Raw genomic sequence first — 23,369 nt, forward strand, 5'->3', positions numbered from 1 at the left:
TTATATGGCAATATGTTCATAATCATACGTATAGTTTTAAGGTGCGAGTTCAAAAAAGCTGTGAACGTTGTATATAGACATTCTATAGTATGGACGTAGTTATGCAAAAAGGAACCAACCCACATGAAACCTATTCTGAGTTTTTTGAAGTTAAAGTTAATTATAAATTGTAATTCTCCTATTGATAATATAATGTGGGTATAATTTTAATGGTCTAGTATAAAAACTGATATAATAATAGCAACGACGGTACGATCAAACCTTGTACTATTTTAATTTATTTTCGAATAAAATATAGTAAAATTGTGGGTTGGTTTCTTTTTGCATAACTACGTCCATTTAGTATCAGCATTGCACCCGTGCGAAGCCGGGGCGGGTCGCTAGCGACAAGTACGCTCCACTGGTCGAGAGCTGTTGTCAGACCACTCTGCACGGAGCAGTTCAGACGAGGAACTTGACTCGGCGGACTGACTGACCCAGGAGATTGCCCTCCTCATCCTCCCACTGGCTCGTCTCGAAGCGGTAGACCGCCAGGTCGCCCAGCACGCGGTTCAGGTCGTAGCCCCCGAACACGTACAGCGCATCCGTCTCGTTGTGGTAGACGGCGGTGTGCGCCGCGCGGGGCAGCAGCCCGCTGTTGGAGCGCGACAGCCAGTGCCACCTGCCGCCACACCGTACAGTACCTGTTGTTAGACTTGTAAATATTGTGTGTAATTAAGTGTAAAGTGTTTGAAAACATTTGAAATTCCCGCGCTGCTTGCTAGCAGCGCCGAGTTTTCCAAGTTGGCTGCCTGCCGAGGTGGGTAGCCCTGCAGCTTCCCGGCAACGAAGCAACAGTTGTTGTTGAACCATCATGGCGGTAAGTTGTGCTATCGTGCACGCTTGCTGCCAATCGAGTTGTTCGCGAGTGCATCGTCATTGATCGTGTCGTTTTTATCTGGATTTTACAGTCTCGCACGTCTCTAGACAAAACGGTACCACGCCGCGTGACGCGCGGGTTGCTGCGAGGGTAACAGCTACATGTGTGAAGTTAAGAGTTAGGAAATTACACACAAGGACCCGTATTGAGCACTGGATCTTGAAGATGTGAACACAAGGATATTGAAGTGGTCATCAAAATTTTGTGAAAGACTGCATTATTATAAAAATTTTACATGGCACACTAAATTTAATCATGTTTTCCAAAATGTTTACTTAATATAATAATGCAATTTAAGGTGAGTTTGGTTGCTTAAAAGATTGAATAATACCATTATATAAAAACTTAGTTGTTTCGAATCTTACGCATTTTCAAATCGCTACACTTATTTAAGTAGATCTCAAAGTAGTTTACCTCTCTCAAAATAGTGAAAATATTTAATTTCTAGTTTCCAATAGTGACCACAAAGGGACTACCATTTGTGAAAGTATCTTACAAAAACTAAAATGTGAACGTCAACAAAGAGTTCTCTTAAAAAAAATTTGTCTAATTTATTTGACATAAGTTGATTCTGTATTTTTCTATGCTAAGATAATTATAATGCTGTTACTACATTATTTTTATAGCATCATAATAGATGTTTTTTTATAGCATTATAATATAAGTTAGTTAAAAGAAAGAAGAGAAAACTTTAGTTGGTAACGTACCGTATTGTGTATCCAAGTTTATTCCTTGATCCTAATGGCGTGATCCTGTCATTGATCAAATGGTACATGATGCCTTCTGTTTTAATGTTTTAATTTAGTACGTTGAAAGATACTAGATATAAAAACTTGTGATGTAACAATTAATTATGATCGTAAGTTGAATACAAATGATAAAATTTACAAACCTTGACATAATTTGTTTGTATTGTGATACTCAAGTTTTTTTATGTCCAGGATCTTTTAAAATACTAAATTAAAACAGCAACATTTTTTTATTGGCTAAAAGTGACAAAAGTGACTTAAATCAAAATTTAGTGACCAAAAGTGACTTTTCAGTGAAAAAATTGACCTACTTTTGAGGTCTGAATTAAAAGTATGGAAATGACATGTCTGGGTATTGTAAAGTGTTTGCACTCCCGGGCTAAGGGTTTTTTGATGTGTTATATTTTTACCTGGAAGGTATTTTTATTTGTGTTGAGAATTTAGATTGAGAAGGTTGGTATGGCCAGATGTGTTTTTTTTATTTGTTTTTTTTTTTTTTTTTTTGGAAAACAAAGGTTGGATATAACAATGGTGGAGGAGAGTGATGATGAAGCTTAATATGTTTGTGTTCCGTGGTGAATAAGAGTAAAAAAAAGAACTCCACCAACCCAAGGCTTGACTTGAAGATCCCGAAGCATTACAGTATCAAACATCCAACGTTTAAAGATAAATTAGGAAATTATTTGCATACACAGCAATAAATTATTACCTTAGTAAACTTTTTAAAATATACAGTTAATGTAAAAAAAATTAAGTAACACATTTTCAGGAACTTAAACTAACCAAATATAATTTTAGCAAGCCATTAAAAAAAATTGTATTTTTGAATATGACAAAGAGATGCATAGGCTACACAAAAAATTCACATAAATTTTGATGTCCCAATAATTAACATTTGTATCAACTGTAAAAATGGAAGATGAAACAAACTAATGACTGTAATTATACTGGTTAAATTAGTCATATTTATTTAAGAAGCAATTGGTTTTATTGTAAACAAATGTATTTACTAAGACAAAGTTTTGCAGGCTATTTAATAAGGTACGTTCTATTCTGGACTTTGTTCTTTGACCAGTGAAATCAACGGATCAACTGTGTTTTGGAAGTGCGACACAGATTTTGTAAAACAATGCCTTTTGATACTGTGTCGTGACTATAAAGAATAGAGTGTGGACTTCGGACAGGATGTGATATTCATGAGGCAAGTAAGAACTGATAGTATATTGGTGCTGATACAGAGCAGAGGTGTGCAGGAATTTATCGTTAGCACAGGACTGGCTGTTGTGGTTCCGTTACCTACCGCAAGTTTTCAGGTATGTGCGTACAGTTAAATGGGGCGGTGCGGAACAGCAGGTTACATTAGCATGCCAGAGGTGCCAGAAGAAGGAATGTGAAGCCATTCCGGCCACAGCGATAAATTTACTGCTGTGTCGAACCCCGTAGTCTTAGACCAATTTTCCCCCGTGAGCCATCCCCGCACCAGAAAACGCAGAAGTTGTGAATAGATGTATGGTAGCAGGATTATTGGATAGCATGGTCGTTTTTAATCACAATACAGAAGTATTAACTTGAATAGTGAGTAAAATATAGTGCCCAGAGCCTAGTTAGTTAAAAACTGTAATGTTTCATAGTAAAGTCAAAAGTTTATAATGTTAAGTTGAGAAATTGATCACCTTATTAAAATGTATATTTTAATATTAAAGTAGCTTGGCTTCTGGGTTGTGGCCGTGTCCTTGGCGGATAATTCACCAGACGTTGTGGTTAACATTGCAGTCGCCATCGTCAGGAAGCAGTTACCTGCTGTAGGTAACAGCAGGTTACAGTAGGTAACTGCTCCCTGATGATGGCGACTGCAGTGTCGACCGAAACGTCTGGTTAATTATTCACCAAGGACACGGCCACAACCCAGAAGCCAAGCTACTTCAGACAATGGCCGTGAAAGCCTTGCAAACATTATAATATTTTAATATTGTTGATATGTAGCATAGCTAGAGACCTGAAAAATTCGCGGATTCATTTCGCGAAAAGCTACACTTCAAAAAATTATACCTGAGTGCTGCTCCTGCCATTGGTTCACTGTTAATCTGAAGTAATGAGGGACCCAATTAGAGACCCTCACTCATAGAAGTGTCGAATCACAGGCTGCCCAGTCGAGACGACTCACAAGTCAACAGCCAATGAGAAGTTGGCATTTGCCCCGAGTGTGTAGAGTATAGTGGAGTCCATCCCGGAGGCCGTTGAACCCGCGAATTTTTCCGGTCCCTAAGCACAGCTAATGTTGCAACACCTGCCGGTGACCAAGTTGACGAGCGCTTGTCTGTGCGGCGGGGGAGAGGGGCTCACCTGTTGCCCGGGGAGTTGGTGCGGTGCAGGCTGCAGGCCCGGCCAGAGTAGCCCGGGGCGCAGCGGCACCGCCCCAGCAGGCACTTGCCGCGGCCGTGCGCCGCCCCGCAGTCCCCGGGACACGCCCGCACGCCGCAGTCCGGCCCGCCCCACTCCGCCTCGCACACGCACACGTTCAGCAGGCACATGCCGCGCGAGGGGTGCGTGCAGTTGCCGGGGCAGTCCGTCACCGAGTACTCTGCGCGGAAGCCGTCCAGCACGTAGTTGGTGTCGCTGTACAGCAGGATCAGCATCTGCGACAAGGCCCGCCCCCGCCCGGCGACACTAATCCCTGGTCTGCCATCGGCGCCGTGTGTTCCGCTGCCCGATACACACCGCGACACAAGAGTTCAAGACACACTTCCGTAGTGAAATTAACATTTTTTTTAAATGTATCTGAAACATTGTATTCTTCAAAGTAAAATTTGGAACGAGAATTTCGGAAGTGCATTTTACCGTTGTATTTCATCAGGAACATTACCTGATAATATTCCATTTTTTATTCCTCCGGAGTGTTAATTGGAATGGTTTTAAATGCTTGTGTCCAAAATTATTTTTATTGTTTAATATTAATTTTTGAGCTTAGAACATAGTTTCCATAATTTTATGGAATGCCTTGTTATTAATAGTGACTGACTGATATGAATAGTTTCTCCTATTAAGTAAATAATAATTGCAGTTTAGTATTGAACTATTTTTTTTCTTTTGTAAATGACTACAACTGTAACAATACTGTCAAAAGACACTTTAATTTATGGTCTTAGAAGAAAAAAACTAATAGTAATATTTAATAAAATATTATAACTTAATTTTAATTGAAGATGGTATACGCAATAAGATTATTAAGTTAACAAGCTGTGTAGTATCACTCCAGCAACAGTAGTTGCCACTTACTTTGTACTGCAATCGAAGCGTGAGACATACTATAGCCTCGACACACCTACTGAGTGATGCCAGTTCGGCACATCTCTACAGCCTCACGTCTCATCAACATCGGTATTAGAAACACAATGGGACAATGAGATGAGAATGTATCTTTGAAGAAATAAACGGGAATACCCTGAAACACACATCAGCTCACTGCAACGTCCGCTGCGTTTCACACTCGTGGGAAATCCGGGTTCGACCCCCCCGCATGGAAATAAAACCCGGGACCTGCGCTGATGGAGAAGAGTGATCGGAACCTCCCAACTGTTGTGGCCAAACTCCGTTTTGTTATTTCAATTACAGCTGGATGAAATACCGTAGGTTAAAAGATAACACGATCTTTACAACTTTAAATCCTCGACATTTTTAAGACCATAAATAAGTATGGATTTTGATGTTGTGTTTGGCTACTGTTTGAGAGCTTACGTCTTCCTGGAATAACTAGTAAGTAATTGTGATGTGTATATTTAGTATTGTGCTTCTCATCCTTAGATTGCAGTGTGCATTTACTTTCTCTTTCCAATGCACTAAATATGCCATTAGCGCTGTCCATGTTTAGGAATTGATATGTTACCAGCAACATGCCATATGTGCAAAAGTTTCAGACACAACTGTGTAAAGTAATGAAAATTTGTTTAATATATATAAAAAAATTGTATTTTGTAAGGTAAAATTTGGAATTAAAACTGTGAAAACATTTTCCTGTTGTATTTTCATCAAGAGCATCATTTAATAATTTCCATTTTATATTTCTAAGGAGATGTAATTAAACGATGCAATTTTGGTTTCAACCATTTTTGTTAACATTTTGTTGCATCATTTAATTTTAAGAAGTTTGGCTCTTTTTCAGAACTGCACATACTTTCATGAAATGTCTTGTTATTAATCGTGAATGAATGTTACAAACAATTTTTCCTGTGAAATGATAATTGGTGTTCAGCATTTAATTTTTTCTGTGTGAATGACTACAACTGTAATGATACTGTCAGTTGACACTATTTTATGGTCTTGAAAAAATCATGAAACAGTATAGTTGCAAAATGTATTCAAATGTACAATGATTAACTATGATATCCAAAATAAGAATTTTTATTTTAACGACCCGGGCAGCATCAGTCTGGCAACAGTGTTTGCCATTTACTTCGTACTGGAATCTAAGCACAAGAACTGTATCAGTTAATTATTTACATTTTTGTTGACACTACAGTGCATGTATAGTGTTTGAAATAGCATGCACCAACACGCCTGCCAGGACCTCTCGAGGTTGCCGACGGCAAGAGCCAGAAGCCAAGGACACCCACCGATCCCGACGTGGCGGTGATGTTCTGGGGCTCCGTCTTGCCGCTGAAGCTGCCCAGCAGAGGGGCTTCGAAGGAGTCTCCGTCGTACACGAATATGTAGTCGTAGGAGCACTCTGTGCCCATGCTGCGGAAGCTGAGCGTGATGAACCGGCTGCTGCCATTGGCTGAAACCGGCACCGGCCACTCGCACACCGGACAAGGACCAGTACATTGTAATATGTCAAGTCACACACTGTATTTTTGCAACGGTAGAGACTTGGTTAGACGAGTAAATTGATGATGGGGAACTGAGGAGGGCTAACTATGAGGTATTCAGAAGAGAGCGGGTTGATGGTATGCTTGCGTTAGGGACTTACGGGTAGGGTCGGATGGGTGAGTGATAAGACACAAGTGTTAGAGGTGAGAGTTAGAGGATCGGGATGGCAGATCAGGCTGCTGGCAGTGTATAGGCCATCAGGACAAGGGTAAGACACCACTAGGACAGGCTAGCAGAGGAGAGTTGGCAGGGTGGTGTGGGACCAGGGACCGAGGATACGGGGGCAAGGGAGCAGAGATGGGCAGCTCAGTCTGTAAGTAGAGGACTGGAGCAGGTGGTGGGGGAGAACACCAGAATGGGTAGTTGTAGAGGAGAGGAGGAAAATGGAACTCAGCTAGATGTGGTACTGGTGAGACCAGTGGAGGCAGTTGTGAGCAGTATGGTGATGGAGGGTCCCGGTGATGGAGGTTGAAATGGGGCGATGAGTAAATAAGGAAAAAAGGGAGAAAGTGCGTAAAATATGGGGTAGAGAGGATAAAGTGGGGGGCAAAAGCATATCAGAAGAGGGAGTATTGTAGACGGGTAAAGTTTAGGACAGTGGTTCCCAAACTTTTTCAGCTGGCGACCCACCTTTCCTTATAGGAATACCTCCACGGTCTATCGTTCCATGGTGTATATAAAATTTACCATGAAATATTGCAAAAATATATATATATACACACACACAAAAATGCTTTTTTTAAGATACAGATTGATTATTGATAAACAATTTGTGTTCTGATTTGAAAATGGTTGACAAAATATAAGCACTTTGTAGCAAAACAGTTATTTATTTAACAATAGATATGTGTTTGCAAACAATTTGCATCGTTTAGATTTTTCTTATCTTTTCTGATGGTTTATTCAATGATTTCTGATGGTTTTGGGATCGAGTCGCGACCCACCGTTTGGGAACCGCTGGTTTAGGGGACTTGATGAAAAATGAGCCGCCTTGAGAGACGGTGGGAGCGTTTTGTGCCTGGAAGGAGGGTAGGGAATGGGGGTGATCCTACCTATTATGTGAGGAAGATAAGGGCTTTAAAAAGAAAGTGTAGGAGGCTACATGCAAGGGGCAGGAGGAAAGGAGGAGGAGAAATAAAGGCAGAGATGAAGGAGTTAGGTAAGGAGCTGGGGAGGAAAACAAGGGTGGCAAGGGGTACGTACGTGGAACGGCTAATGGGAGAAAGGGAGAAAGGAAATGAGGCGGACCTTTACAACTATTTGCGAATGGTGAAGGGAGAGGAAGGAATAGCGGCACTCAGGGGAAGAGAGGAGCAGGAATGTACAGAGGACAGGGAGAAGGAAAATTTTCTACAGGAGCAGTATCTTCTGTGTTTGTAAGGGGAGAGGTACGGGAATATTGGAAAGCAGCAAACACGGTAGAACAGAGAGATTTACAGATAAGGATGGAAGAGGTGCGAAGGGAGTCAGGATTTCGAAGGGAGGGAGGAACCTGGGCCGGACGGGATAGGGAACTATCACATTAAGTTGGGGGGTGAGGAGGCATGTAGATACTTAACGGTGATGTTCAAACAATCCCTGGAGAAAGGAAAGTTGCCAAATCAATGGATAGAAGCTATAGTGGTACCCATTCACAAGGGAGGTAAGGATAAGATAACCCGGCGAACTACCGACCAGTCAGCCTGACGTCCTGTGCAGGGAAAGTAATGGAGAGGCTGGTGGGCAGTTTATGGTGGGAGGAATGAATGACCTAGGTTGAGTGGACGATAGACAGCATGGATTCTGGAGAGGGTTCTCGTGTGAAACACAGGTGGCCGGGTTGCTGGAGGATCTGGTGAAAGAGGTGGACGGGGGTAGCAGATGGATGCAATTCTCATAGACTTTGAAACAGGTTCAGCGGGTGGTCAGTAAGGGTAGGAGGGTCCTGGGGCTGCATGGCAGGACCCTACAGGGGGCAGGGAGGAGGGTAAGGAAGAAGACATACTCCCCATAGGTCAGGCCAGTGATGGAGTATGGGGCTGGGATCTGGGACCCCTACCTAGTGACTGAGGTAAGGGAGCTGGAGAAGGTGCAGCGTAGAGGGTATGTGGAAGAGAAGGGAAGTGCAAGAGGGGGAAATGCACAGTCAGACTGAGATGATTAAGCAGCATTAGAAGGGAGGAGAAGGGTGGAAAGGTTAAGTGTTAGGTGATAAAGGAAAAAGGGAGGGGGGGGGGGGGCTGGGAGCAGCTGGGGTCTAGGATACACAAAGGTGGGTATAAAGGGCGGAGCGATCACGGGTGGAAGCTCCAGAGGAACTGGCGACGAACGGAAAGAGGCAGGAACGCTTTTCTTGGCAGGACAGGAAGGGAATGGAATGGGTTGAATGAAGAGATGCTAGGGGTGAAAGATGCAAAGGATCTGAGGAGAATGCTAAAAGGAGGGGGGGGGAATTGTGTGAAAAGGGAGGACTCCTTGCCACCAGGTAAAAGCCCAATTGCAAGCATAATAGTCAATTCAAGGATGAGGAATGGTGAAAGGACAGAGGAAGAGGGAGGCATTTTACTTTGCTGACCCGGCCACAGGCTGGAAGCAAATTATGGACTTTTTAAGGATATTAAGAAGACGAACGATCCCTGTCTGTAATTTTTATTTATATAAAGCAGCTTTCAACTACTTGTTTTAAACATCATTTTACTGTATTGTAATTTTTCTTTGGCATTGCCATCAAAACTACACTGACATTTGATAACCGGCAAAATCTCTAATCTTGCATGGCCGAGGTCCCAAAGATGCCTGATGGAAGACAGCCCACTGCAGTAAATTGTTATTTTGTGTGATGACAGCTGTTAATGCAGTCAACATGTTCTCATGCACTGTGGTGAGTCAAGTATTGATCATAACCTATCTCTCATTTCAGCTTTTATCAGAGAAAACAAAAAACTACTACCCACAGCACAAAATAAATTGTAATGATTGAAATATCACACAATACAACACCAAACACATGAAAAAATAGCTGTAATTAGTAAGTTTCGGTATTGTAATTGAGACTTCGACATCTCTTCACGATGACAAGTAATTCACAAAGGCTCTACACTAACTGATTAAAATACTTCTGTGTTTTCAATCAAAAAAGCTGCATTAAAAATCAAGTTACGTATAGAAACAATAAATAACTATTCATAAGAATAAGTTACTAAAAAAATTATTTTTTTTCCTCTTTGATTTATTGAATAAGTATCAAAAAGTACTGTGGAAGAATTTTAAAAATATAAACAAGAAATCTGTAGCATGCAGCAATATACATATTTAGAGTAGCCACTGCATTAGTGACATAATGTTCCAGGTTATTTTATTTTAGGCTTTACCTGGTTTTCAAACAGATCTCCGTGGTATTACAATTTGTTGATAAACTAAAGTTTCTTCATCATCATTGGGCGGAATAAGCTGAGGGTGGCAAAATTTGCATCACAGCCAGTGAAGGCAATTGGCGAATGTCTGGAACTCTTTCGAGAAGTGACCACTTGCATGTCTAAGTTTATGAAATGTTACATAGACTTTGCTTTTAAGATTTTTTTACTTTATTACTTTACTTTACAATTATTTTAATTAGCTAATGTACTTATCTGTAAGGGTAAGTTGTAGCACAGTCTATCCAGGTCGTGAATGACTAATTCAAACTAGTGTTTACTACTCTTCAAGCAAATTTTATCAATTAAAAATAATTCAAGTTCATTAAAATTACTTCAGGCAGCCCATATTAATAAAGTTCCAAATGCAAGGATAAAACCAAAAATTTTATATATTTAAAAGAAAGTATACAGAACATAAATAAATTATTTCACCAGAAGTACTATTATACGAAAAAAAGATTAGTGTTGCTAGCAATGAATTACAACTTAAGAAGTACTCTTAAAGAGGCTGTAGTACAAAATTGAAGAGGCAGTGAATAAATTTCTTTCCTTCCTGGTTCTGAAAATAAGTTGTTTACTTGGCTGGTGTTTCTTTAAGTTGTAAAACGTACGAATGGTAGCCAACAGCTTCGTTGAACAGTCATACAAGAGACTCTGTGCCTTTTCCTGCCACATAGGCCTAGCTACGACCACTTGACCCAGCAGACTTGCAACCTCAATGTTGCGCTTCAGTGTCGCAACAACTCTTAAAATTTGTTTATGAAACAGACCCTTTGTAAAAAAACATAATTATAACCTACTACAAACTACAAATTTTATAACATTTAAATATCCTTTACTTGTTTCCTTTAGGCAAGACTAGAATTTCTTAACAGGTAGTTGTTTTTTTTTTAAAAGGAATTAAATACTAAATTATGAAGGATATTAGTAACTCATTACAAGTATTGCTTTGTAGCTACATAATTAGAGTTTTTTTTAACATAATATTTGTATAGTATATTCCACGAATAAATGCACTTTATCCAGTTTTTGGTTCTACAGCTGAATATTCTTCAATCATTTCAAAGAAAAAAATACTATTAAATGGTTGACTAGTTTAAGTCTTATGAAGAAAAAAAAGTACTTTAATTAATATTAATAGGTGTAGAATGAGGCATAATGCCTCACATGATTGTTAAAAAAAAAGTGCACTGGTTAATTAAATTCCCCCATCTTTCATTTTGATCTGCCTTGCTTCTTTCCGCACGAGCGTAGCCAGACCTGACAGGACACAAACACACTGTATCAGACTTGTTTCCTTCCATGTTTTAACAAAACTCTTACTATCAAGGATGCATGAATTAGAAGAGAAAACTGAATAATTTCTCAAACAACTGCCTCTCTGTAATCAATATTTGGGGACAAGATTATATGGTGAATTGCAATAAAAACTGAAATAACGCCGAAAAGTATGTCAAAACACTGCATTAACACCGAAATGCAAGTTAATGCACCATACAGCACCAAAATGTAAGTTCTTCAAGGAACTAAGAAGCATTTAACCAAAACTTATTCAACTCATATAAAAAATAATCTTTTAATGTTTAAGATTCAACCTTAAATTAATTCAGAATACAATTTCTTGCCTCTGTGTGTTATGCCGTTCTTGCACTAATGCATTGCTTAACCTTTCGTGAGTTTTGTGGCACGGTACTATAATTATGGTTAGAGACCGGAAAAATTCACGGATTCATTTCGTAATAGGCTGAAATTCAAACATGTGTACAATTCTGCTGGTTCTGCTATTGGATTGCGGTTTAAATGGAGCTCTCTGGGCCAATGAGAGATGATCGACCAAAGAAGCGTCGAATCACAAGCTACCCAGTGGAGACGACTCATAATTTAGTAACCAATGAACACGCGTGTTTACTTGAGAAATGCAGAGGATAATGGAGGCTATCCTAGAGGTCATTGAATCCGCGAATTTTTCCAGTCCTTAATTATGGTACACATTTTGGAATGAATCTTTCTTTCACTGCAGGTGGTTCCCTTCCGCACCTACTGCCTACCTGTGAGCTATGTTTGCTCACCTGCAGTGCTTACACTATATTTGTATCTGTGTTTATGTTGTGCCCCCCTTAAAAGTTACCCCAACTTGACTACTTGGAAACACAATTTCAGCGCTTCTGTGTATAAGATATGCCGGGCTACGATGGCAACGAAATACAATACTGTAGCTCACTAAGGATTACAACATCCTTCCTAAATAATCTCTCCGTAACCTTATATGTAGCTAAGTTGCTGTAATTATCTTATTGTCTTCCTTGGTTTTTTTTTCTGTTTTCTGCCTTTTAAATCCTGGAAAGGAGGGATAGGTCTCCATGGAACTCCCTCCTGTCTGCGTCCCTATACAAATGTCACTGACCAAGACTAGCTTAATTCTCTAGGGGTGAATAAAATACCAACAGTAAGTATGTTCTAAGCGGCTGAGGTATTACCCTAAACATTTAACCCACCACAGGCATGTACCTATCCAGCAGGACTCGTGTACCTCCTGGGCCCCACTGTACGACAACGTACCTTTGATCAGCCACTCGCAGTGGGAGTCCTGGGTGTAGTTGGAGCCCACGGGCCCGTCCGTGATGACCCCCCACGAGTCAGTGAGCAGCTTGCGCGACTTGTCGCAGGGGGCTGGCTGGGGGGCGGCGCCCGCACACGCCACGTTCAGGCAGAGCCAGATCGCAGGCGCGATGCCCAACAGTCTCTTGGTGAGCGACCGACGAACACGTCTGCCTCCGGACCCACAAGCGAGCCCCACGCCCATAGCGCCACTCAGAACAACGTCACACGCAACCAAGGATGTCCACGCATCACCTGGTACTCATACCAGTACCGCGAGCTCTCAATTCCCACTCTTCAAATATATCCCAGCAGCACGAATCCTCGACACACTCTCATTCCAACCGACTACAAACGTAGGCAAATAACCTTCCTCCTTGGGCATAATGTCATGCAATCATTCTAGCGTGAGACCAAGGTTATCGAGGCCTGAACCTGTCATCCTGCTTGGGAATTCTGGAAAAACAAAAACAAAACAAGGACGCGAAGGACAACAGTCACACTGCAATTTCTTTTTCTTCTAGCCTGCGCATACTTTTTCTCTACGTTAACACTGCAACACCCCCATTTATATTAAAAGAATCCGAACTGCAGAAAAATTGTACAAATTGTATTAAAACCTTATTGCAAGTTTTGTTTATGACATTGCCTATTTACATGATCTAGCTCAAAAGCAAAGAATACATTATCAAAGGCCACTTATATTGGTTAGAGACAACGAGCATACAATCGTTCTGAGTACGTGCAAAGAACATAAGCATGCATTTCAATTTTAATTTTAATTTAATTTAATTTAATATATAGCTGCAATTGGGTACAAAGTGCCCGGTGGCAAGCATTCTCCCTACTTTCCCCTCACTCTCCTTCTGAACTGGTCCACACTCCCAGCCGCCACACACTCCTCCTCCAGCCTATTCCATTCCCCTACTGTCCTCATGACCATCGCATTTTTTCCCCTTTCTGTTCTCCTCCTCTCTTTGAAAACCTTCCTAGTATTTTCCTTCCTACTTCTAGGCATTCCCATTTTGACTTTCCCCCCAGCTCTCCCCATCCTCCCACTCCACTCAGCGCCTGGTACATCTTGACCAATCTCTCCTTCTGTCTTCTATCCTTTAAGCTCTCCCATCTCATTCCTACCATCATCTATGTGGTACTGCACTCCCCCTTCCCTTCTCTATCCGTTCTCCTCCACTTGCCCTTCACCCATCTAGCTGCTCTCCTATGCACCCCCTCCAGCACCCTCTCAAGAACTGCCGTGTATGGGTCCCACACTGCTGCGGCATACTCCAGCATGGGGCGGACCATAGTTTTATAGGCCTTGTCACGCATGCTGCTGCTTCCCCCCCTGAGCACTCGTCCCAGCATGCCCAGGGCCTGTCTGCTCTTCTTCACTACCTTGTCTACATGCTCCCCCCACCACAGGTTACCCTGCAGCACCACCCCTAGATATTTATAGCTGTCGGCCTCACTTATCACGTCTCCCCTCCAGCGATATTCCCTCCTGACAATCTTCCTCTTCCTGGTAAACCTGACCACTTTCGTCTTTCCCACATTTATTTTCATACCATTATTTTCCACCCACTCTTCCAGCCTTTCCAGATCCTCCTGTAACCCATTTCTCTCCGCATCCATGTAAACCACGCAGTCGTCTGCAAAAAGCCTAATATGACCTTGTATCTTCTCCCCTATATCATTCATCATTATGGTGAAGAGAAGTGGGCCAAGCACACTGCGCTGCGGCACCCCTGACGTAACCCTTCCTTCCTTCGACAACTCCTCCTCCACACGTACCCTCTGTGTCCGGTTGCTTATGAAGTCACCAATCCAACCCACCACCCTCCTGTCACTTATAGCTCCCTCCACTTTTTTCATCATTTTTTCGTGAGGAACTTTATCGAATGCTTTTTCAAAATCGATGAAACAGGCATCAATCTGTAGACCATTATCTACCCCCTCCACCAGCTCCTCCAACAGGCCAGCCAGCTGAGTTTCACATGAATATCCCCTTCGAAATCCATGCTGTCTCCTGTCAATCCACTTTCTTCCGTCCAGCTCCCCTACTACATGCCTGTGCACTAACCTCTCCATTACCTTGACTACTGCCGACGTGATACTAACTGGTCTATAGCTGGCTGGGTCCTCTTTGCTACCCCCCTTCTTGTATATCGGTACCACCACTGCCTCCTTCCATTCTTGCGGCAACTTGCCCTCCTGAGGCGATCTACTGAATAGCAGCTCCAGGTACTTCACCATGGCTTGCTCCCCCAGCTTTATCATCCCATTCCCTATGCCATCCTTACCTATAGCTTTCCTGCTGTCTAACCTTTTCACTACTTTCTCAATTTCTTCCTTCCTGATCTCCAGCCATTTCTCGTGTCGCCCTGTACTATGCTCAGCATGTTTCTTTTCCCACGGTTTTCCCTTCTCGAACACTGACATGTACTGCATGGCCAACAAGTTTGCCTTTTCCTTGGATCCCGCTGCAATTTCACCTTCCTGATTCCTCAAAATTGGTACCCCTGTCCCTGTGCCCTTCGTGCTTCTAACAAACCCGTATAGCTTTTGCCAGTTGCCTTTTGTCCCCTGTACCATCAGGTCCCCGAGATAGGCCTCCTTCACCTTCTTTATCTCTCTATTCAGTTGCTTTCCTATTTCTTTCAGCTCCTCTGTTACAGTCTTCTTTCCTTCCTTTTTCCCCAGCGCATATAACAGTCTACCCTTCCTCTTTAGTTTCCGAATTTCCCTTCCATGATAAGGTGGGTCCCCTCCCACATTAATCCTCTTTTTAGGTACATATTGCTCTTGAGCATCTCCCACCACCTTTTTGAAATCCTTCCACAGTTCCTGCACATCGATGCCTATGGTCCATTGGTCGAATCTATCTTCCAGAAACTCCTCCACCCTTGTCTGTACTGCCCTCCCATACAACCATATTTGCCTGCTGCGGACTTTCATGACCTTCTTGTCCAGGCAAATCTCCACAACGGGAATATTGTGATCGCTTATCCCATCCACCACTTTAGAGTGAGTGGCTAGCTCCTCGGGTCTTACCAGCACTACATCCAATAGTGAGCCGCCAGCTCCCCCACCCATCCTAGTTTCCTCTACCACCACCTGTTGTAACCCCATGTTCACCAGTTTAGTAGCCCTCCGTTGTCCCAGTGGCCCCACCAGTTCCTTACCACACTGCCATTTGACCCCTGGGAGGTTGAGGTCACCTGCTACAACTACCATGCTGTCCTCCTTCAACCTATCAAGCCTTTCGAGTACAGCTTCCACCTCTGTACCCCCATCACCCGGCGGCCTGTACACCGCAAACAGCTGCATTTTCCTCTTTTTCCCTGAGATCTCCAAATGAAGTATTTCTTCCTTTTCTCCCATCCACTTGACTTCTGCATCTAACTCCCCCCGTACAAGAACCATTATCCCACCCCCTCTCCTGTTTCTATCCCTTCTGAAAACTATGTAACTCCCTCTCCTTATTTCGTTGTCTGAAACATCCTCATCCAGCCATGTCTCTACTGCCACCACTATATCTGCCCCATAGAGCTCAACCACTGTCCAGAACTTGTCCACTTTGTTTAGGATACTCCTGCAGTTAACAACCATTATATTTACTCTCTCCCTTTTTTTCCTACCCTCTTCTCCTGTTTCTATATGCACCCTCCCCTCCCCATCCTGCTTTTTTATTTCCCCCCTCTCTTCATCCCTTCTTGATTATTTCCCCTGCCTCCCCCCTCCCCAACCACCTTTCTCACTTCATTCCTTTCTGCTAGCTGCATTATACCTTTGACCTCCCCCCTACCACGTTTCCCTGCCCCACGTTACCCGCTCTTAAGCCGTCTATCATCACCTGCGTCAGGATTCCCACGCCTTCCCTATTCAGATGGATTTGATCCCTTGCCATGTGTCTCATCTGAAGTCGACTCCTTGCGCTGATGTAGTTTGCTCCCCACTCCTGACACTGCTTCAGCATGATGGCTTCCGCAGCCCTGAGCTTGTGGATAGGCACACCCCTCCTAGGCAGCACTCCACTCACCAGGATGTCTCCCCTCACTTCGTTCATCTTCGATTTTCCCAACTCCATGCAAAAAAATCGCTGTTCCAGGAAATTAATCTTGACTCCATGATCTCTCTGTCACGCCTCTCCTTAGTGCGCTATTTACTATTAAGTAATTTATTAGAGAAACTTCTAAGATACAAAAATTTGAAAAAGTACTGGAAAGATAAACTTATAACAAAAAGATATGTCAATAATACTTCAGAGGGCCACTAAGGAGGGCGAACAAGAATTTATTACCGCCCCTGTGGGCTGACAGATGGTGGAGATGATCGTAAGGTTTATAAATGAGAAGTCGAGGTTTGGTTGGTGAGCTATTCGATTTATTATGATTAAAAGTGGATTTTATATTTTATTTTCCTATCACCCGGCCTCTGTAGAAGGCCCGGGAAGTACCTGACGGGCGCTACAGGCGTCGCGGTACTGCTGTTGCCCGGGGGGGGGGGGGGGCAGGCTAGTGAAACACTAGTCCGTTGGTGATGGGTCGTGGGTACTCTGCCCCCACGTGCCCCGCCAGGTACGTGGCTTGAAATCTAACCTTAACTTCCCTACTTGGTTGTGAGGCCGCTCGGCCGTGTGGGGAACGGGGTGGTGTGAAATAGTCGTAAGCGAAACCGGTTATGTTGATTTGCATTTAATTAACGGACTTCTCCGGTGGTACGCATGGGTACGCAGTACTCCCTATGCGTACTCTATGCGGTGGCAGAACCGGTACAAAAATTATGCGAATACGCTATGCGGCATCTGAGCCGTTTTACAGTTACATTAACACATGCTGATTACAGAACAAAACACGAAACTAACATAACACTATGAATTTGCCGCTGCAGTCTCGCGGGGTGCGGTTACGAGTGCTCTGGAGATGGCCAATACCGAAAGTTAACTGCCTTAGGGGGGCTCAGTGAGCGTGACCCTAAATTACACTTTAAACTCACTTGAGGTTGCCGCCGGCAGGCGTATGCGCGGCGGTTTTAGCGAAAGCGTGTTGGCTGGAGTCGGCCAGTGCCATAAGTTGCATGGTCCGCGATGCGGTCCGGAACCACTAAGGGAAACGGTCGAGATAAGTCCGGGTCCGCAAAATACACGCCGAGTCTACATGAGCAGCAATGAATTAAAAATTTATGGTGCCGTCCGCCGCGGTCTCGTGTTAGAGATCGGGCGCAGGTCCTAGCGGGGTGGCTGGCTTTCTTAGAAATTTCTGTTCCGGGAGGGCGCCAGGCTAGCTCGGTGTCTAACCGTGTGATGGTCGTGGGTTCGTTGCCCCAGCGTGGTCCGCTAGAACCGTCGGCGGTGATGGAATTTTTTTTCCTGATTAGGTTGGGTTGTTTAGGTTAATTTACATACACTGTTCTGGTTGTTCTACGGGTCGCACGTCGCGCACGGGGGGTGAGGGGTGGACTTTTTATTATTCACGATTGACACTGGTTCATTACATTGGGCACGAGGTTTACTCGGCGGTACATGACTGCCAATGAGGCGTCGGAACACGTAGAAGTTTTGATTACACTATTATTACTGCCATCGTCCGCGGTCTCGTGTTCGAGTCCGGGCGCGAGTTCTAGCGGGGTGGCTGGTCTGACTAACATTTTATGTTCCGGGAGGGCACCAGGCTAGCTCGGTGTCTAACCAATGAGGGTTCGTGGTTCGTTGCCCCAGCGTGGTCCGCTAGAACCGTCGGCGGTCTTGCCTGGGAATTTACGTTAAAGAAGAATGCGTGGGATTGCCGTAGTAGCGACGTGCCTTTATTCAAGGGGTTGACGTCACACCATACAATTACTGAGTACAGACATGCCCCTGAGGGCTACTTGTCCGTTGCGGGGTGCAGGCCGGTACATGTTCAATGTTTCGTGGCACTGGTTTCTCGGGTAACAGTATGCAGGCCAAGTACACTTGATGCAAGAGAGGCACGCACAGATGACGTGGCGCAAAGTTACATTAACAAAGTACACTTAATGAAAATTAGGCGCGTACAAATGACGTGGCGCAAAGTTACGTTAACAAGTACACTTAATGAAAATTAGGCGCGCACAAATGACGTGGCGCAAAGTTACGTTAACAAAGTACACTTAATGAAAATTAGGCGCGCACAAATGACGTGGCGCAAAGTTACGTTAACAAAGTACACTTAATGAAAATTAGGCGCGCACAATTGACGTGGCACACAGAGTTTGTGGGTGACTGGAGTCGGCCAGTCCCGTAAGCGATTGTTTCTACGCTGGTGCCGTGCCCACTGGGGTGGTACACGCACCGCCACTAAACTTGGCGAAGTTTTCCTTACGGGTTTGTGGTCAGCGCGAAGGCGCGTGGCCTTAAGAAAAGTTCTGTGGTTTGCGGGAGACGGCCCGTGCCGTATGCTGAAGAGCGACCTTGCGCACCAGGTGTGGTGCGGGACGTCTTTACGTTTACGCGGTCGGATTAGGTCCTGAACCGTAAAAAACGGACCGGGCACGCACGGAGAGGTGAATAAAAAAGGTTTGGTTTATGCTAAATGACTATATTTACCGGACGTTACTTGCGATGAAGACAATGGTTGTGGTCTCTCCGTGGGACGTAGGTCCGTCCCGGTCCGCGAGTCAAGTAGAACTGCGGAACTGGCATGGCGTTCGGTGGCGCGTCGGCCCCTGCCGCGCCAAGCTTGACCTCATTACGTTAAAAACTAAATGACTGCGTCTGGAAGAGACTTTAAGGTCGCAAAATTCGTAATTAATTGTTTGAGGGGGAATGGGTGTGGTTCGTCTCTAGTCCACTCGGATTTAGTGTGCTTTATAATAATAATGTCTGGTTTGGCCGTTCGGCTCGGTGGCTCGCTCGACTCGGGTGGGCCACGGCCAGGGGTGCGTTCCGTTAGCGGGAGAGTATACTGGCGGTTGCAGGTCGGGCTTAGGGATGGTCGTCGGTCGGACGACGTCATTACAATTACACTTGATAAAACGGCACTCTGTGGTGCTTTTACGTACACGTTTACACTGCACACGTTATCTGAGAGGGACACCTGCGTGCCTCTACGTGCGTTTACAATTGACGCGGCTGGGTTAGGCCCTACACAAGAAAAGGACCGGGCGCACACGGGGAGTATTAAAAAAAAGGTTTTGGTTGTGACTATAATTACCAGATAGACGTTCGGTGAAACAAAGATATTGTCATGTCCACCAGTTTGGCCTCGGCTGGTATGATAGCACAAGCCCCAAGTGCGCCACCCATCCTACATAATCTATGGTGAGGAAAGTTAGTTCGCCACCCGCCCCTAGATGGCAGACAAAGGGGAATGTAAATTAAGGAAACTTTGTCTACCTGCCCAGCCTAATTCAGGACAAATATGTAAATACCCAGTGTGGTATCAAGAAGCCTTTAAATTATACAAGTGAATGTAAAGAGCATTGTAATTCGAATATGTATGCACAGGAAGGGTACAGATGTGCCCTCCCTGATGAATATGTACATACATTGTATATTTACTCTGGCTGAGCTAAGCCAGGCAGAAAGCTCTTCCCAGTAATTTCTGGGTAGATGAAGTGCACTGGTTTCCCTTCAAAGGCATAGAATTGTACAGGGGAATTTTTGCAAGCTATTTGAAGCAAATCAGTGCACTTTCGGCTTTATACTAACTGATTTCCTTTCAGCGATTTTAGCGAGCTGCCGAGACTTGCTGCTGCAAGTTCCTGAGTCGACCACCAGGAGTGCTCTTGTCGTAGATCTAGCTCTTAGCACCTAGATCCTCTTCTTGTGAGTGCTGTGTGCTACCGAATCGTAGCCTATAGGGGAGGTCGAGGGGGGGATCTGGAATGGATCCCCACCCGACGACGCCGAACCTGGGCGGAGACGATCTCGGTCCGAGGCCTTCGGCCGAAGCCACCATGTTGACCGACCGACCAACGCCGACGAACCCTTATGGACGACCAGCGAAAGCAACTGCATCTTCGCAACCATCGACGACGAAGCTGACCGCGCCTGGTGTGGCGGCCTCTTCCGCGTCGGGGGGGGGGGGGGGGCTCTGCCTTCGCCCTCGGCACCGGCGGGGGTCCGCCCCCAGAGCGCCAACATCAAGGTCAGCGACTCGAAACACCTCGCCGGCATCGACCTGTCCACTATTCCGACTGCTACCTCGTCTCCTACTCTGTCCGTCTACACCACTACCACCACCACTGCCTCTATCACCTCGCCCATCGTGACTGCCGCTCCCTCCTTACCCGTTCTCGTCGTTGACGCGCCTGTGGACCCCATGGACACCGCCGCTCCAGCTACTTCAGACGACGACTTTGGGTTCGTGAAGCCTCGGAAGACCACCAAGCGGCCTCTCCGCGACGTGCTCTCTTCGGATGACGCCGTCCCAGTGGAAAACCGCTACGGATCCTTATCCTCCTTGCCTGACTCTGACATCGACGACGCCGCATCATCTGCTCCTCCTCTCACCGCCAAGCCTCGTCGTACCCAGCACCCGAAGAGACATAAGACTGTTGCCGCGCCGCCCCAGCCTCAACCTTCTACATCTGTCTCCCCTCCGCAACCTCAGCCATCCACGTCTCAGCGGCCGGCCACCTCTGCTCCGTCTGCATCTAAGCCGCCTCGCATGCCACCCATTGGCATTCGCTCCTCGCCGACCGCTCAACCCTTCCTCCACATCAAACACTTGCAGTCCTTGCTCACCGGTCCACTCACCGCCACCTCCATTAACGATCGTACGTCTTTCTACACTGCTAATCCTCACGACCATCAGTTCCTCTACGACCACCTCAAGAGACATGGCTACCAGCCCTACACCCACCTGCGTCCCGACGAGCGCACCGACCGTGTTGTGGTCAAGCGCCTGCCCTCCTCCACCACCGCGGACGAGGTCAAGGAGGCTCTCCTGGACCTCGGCCTCCCGGTGGGCACCGTCTTGCCGCTCCGCACCTCCGCCGACTCAACAACCCGGCCCTTCCTCGTCTGCACCAACGGACTAGGGGAGGCGACGCGGTTCCTCAAACTGAAGACGCTAGGCTGCTGGGTGGTGACCGTAGAGCGCTACCGGGGCTCTGGGAGGGTACCCCAGTGCTATCGGTGCCAGTCCACCGGACATCCATCGACACGCTGCGAGCGGGACCCCAGGTGTTTCAAATGCGCTGGGCACCACTGGTCGCGAGACTGCACCTCTACGACTAAAAAGTGTGTCAATTGCGACGGGCCGCACTTTGCTACCTCGACGGACTGCCGTGTCATACAGGCATACATCCGACGACACCCGCCGCGACCTGCTGACCCGACGATGACGACCGACGCTCCGCGCCCGTCTGCTCCGCTCCCTTCTGACGTTCGGACTTTCCCGGCCCTGCGGACTCCTGCTTGGCGGGGCCACGACCCGCCTTCCTCCTCTTCCCGGGCACCACCTCTTGCTCACCTCCCCTCATCCTCTTTACAGAGGCCACCCGCCACGTCATCCACTTCCACTCGCCCCGCCGATGCCGACTCAGACGACACTTCGCTGACATCCATGTTGAGGGAACTCATCACGCTCATCCGCCACTACCTGCCACTCATCCGCCAGGTCCTGACAGCGCTTTCCCGTGCCCAGACCCCATCGGAGAAATTTGAGGTGCTCCTCCAAGCCCTCCTCAATTTCTTTGATGAATCACGCCCCACCCCTTAGTATCCTTATCTGGAACACCTTCTCCCTTCCTCCCAAACTCCACGATCTTCTCCACCTTCTCCGGGTGCATTCTCCCGATGTCGTGTTCCTCGCAGAAACCTGGCTCGACCCCCCCACACCCCTCCATATTCCGGGGTACGCCGTTCACCGCGCCGATCGTGATGGTCGGGGCGGAGGAGTGGCGTTACTCGTCCGCGCTACCTTGTCCCACCATCGTCGTCTCGTTCCGTCTTCCCCCGCGGCCGAGGCTGTCGCCGTGCGTTTGCACGGTTTTCCGTACTCCCTGACTTTGGTCTCCCTCTATCTCCCGCCCCAATTCCCCTTCCCTACCGACGACATTGTGGCCCTCGGACGGCTCGACGCCCACGTCGTGCTGGCCGGGGACTACAATGCGACCCATCCTTTTTGGGGCTGCGCTGCCGCGAACCGGCGGGGCAGCTCCCTCCGTCAATTCCTCCGGCGTACTCACCTTTCTCTTCACGCACCACCCACACCGACCTTCTATCCGGCCCAGCGCCATCGCCGCCCCAGTGTCATCGACCTCGCTCTCTCATCACCCCTTCCCGTCATTTCTCACCTTCGCACCATCACCGCCGGTACTTCCGACCACTTGCCTGTCCTCGGCTCGCTCCACTTCTTTCCTCACACCAGCCCTCACCTCCCCCGGTACGACTTCATCCACGCCGACTGGTATGGCTTCCAGGATTCACTCTCCGCTGCTCTGGACCTCACGCTTCCCTTCGCCACTCCTGCTCAACTCGACGACCGAGTCCTCTACTTTTCCGACGCCATCTCAACGGCCGCTTCTTCTCACATTCCGCTCGCGCCTCCGCGCCCTCTCATCGTCCCCTTCCCGCCGTATCTCCGTGACGCCGTGTCCTTGCGCAACCGCTTCCGTGGTCGCTGGCAGGCGAGCCGCTCCCCGCTGCATCGCCGAGTTTACCTGGTGCTCCGGGGGTGGTGCCGCCGGTTGATCGCGGGGTGGAGGGCCCGACTGGAGGCGCGGCGCCTCGGCTCCCTCACCGCTACCTCTGGCTCTCTGTGGTCTTACGTCCGTCGCCTTCGTTCCGTCCCCACCTCCATCCCTCCCCTCACTCTTCCTGTCGGGGTGGCGGAGACGGCTTCGGAGCGGACCGAGGCGGTCGCCGCCTACCTCGCC

The 23,369-nt window shown here is 46.4% G+C and overlaps 1 protein-coding gene across 1 annotated transcript in view; it reads right to left on the reverse strand.

Moving 5' to 3' along the window:
- LOC134531577 (multiple epidermal growth factor-like domains protein 8) overlaps positions 1 to 13,194 on the reverse strand; it is a 131,884-nt gene extending 118,690 nt beyond the window's left edge. The window contains exons 1-4 of the mRNA XM_063367293.1: positions 12,489 to 13,194; positions 6,279 to 6,442; positions 4,012 to 4,304; positions 477 to 661 (exon numbers count right to left, since the gene is read on the reverse strand). Coding sequence (XP_063223363.1) covers positions 477 to 661; positions 4,012 to 4,304; positions 6,279 to 6,442; positions 12,489 to 12,732 — 886 coding nt within the window. The 5' untranslated portion in view covers positions 12,733 to 13,194. The remainder of the gene's footprint in view (positions 1 to 476; positions 662 to 4,011; positions 4,305 to 6,278; positions 6,443 to 12,488) is intronic.
- Positions 13,195 to 23,369: the final 10,175 nt, after the last annotated feature.

The sequence above is a fragment of the Bacillus rossius genome, chromosome 1 (assembly GCF_032445375.1).
Source record: "Bacillus rossius redtenbacheri isolate Brsri chromosome 1, Brsri_v3, whole genome shotgun sequence".
NCBI classification, from domain to species: domain Eukaryota; kingdom Metazoa; phylum Arthropoda; class Insecta; order Phasmatodea; family Bacillidae; genus Bacillus; species Bacillus rossius.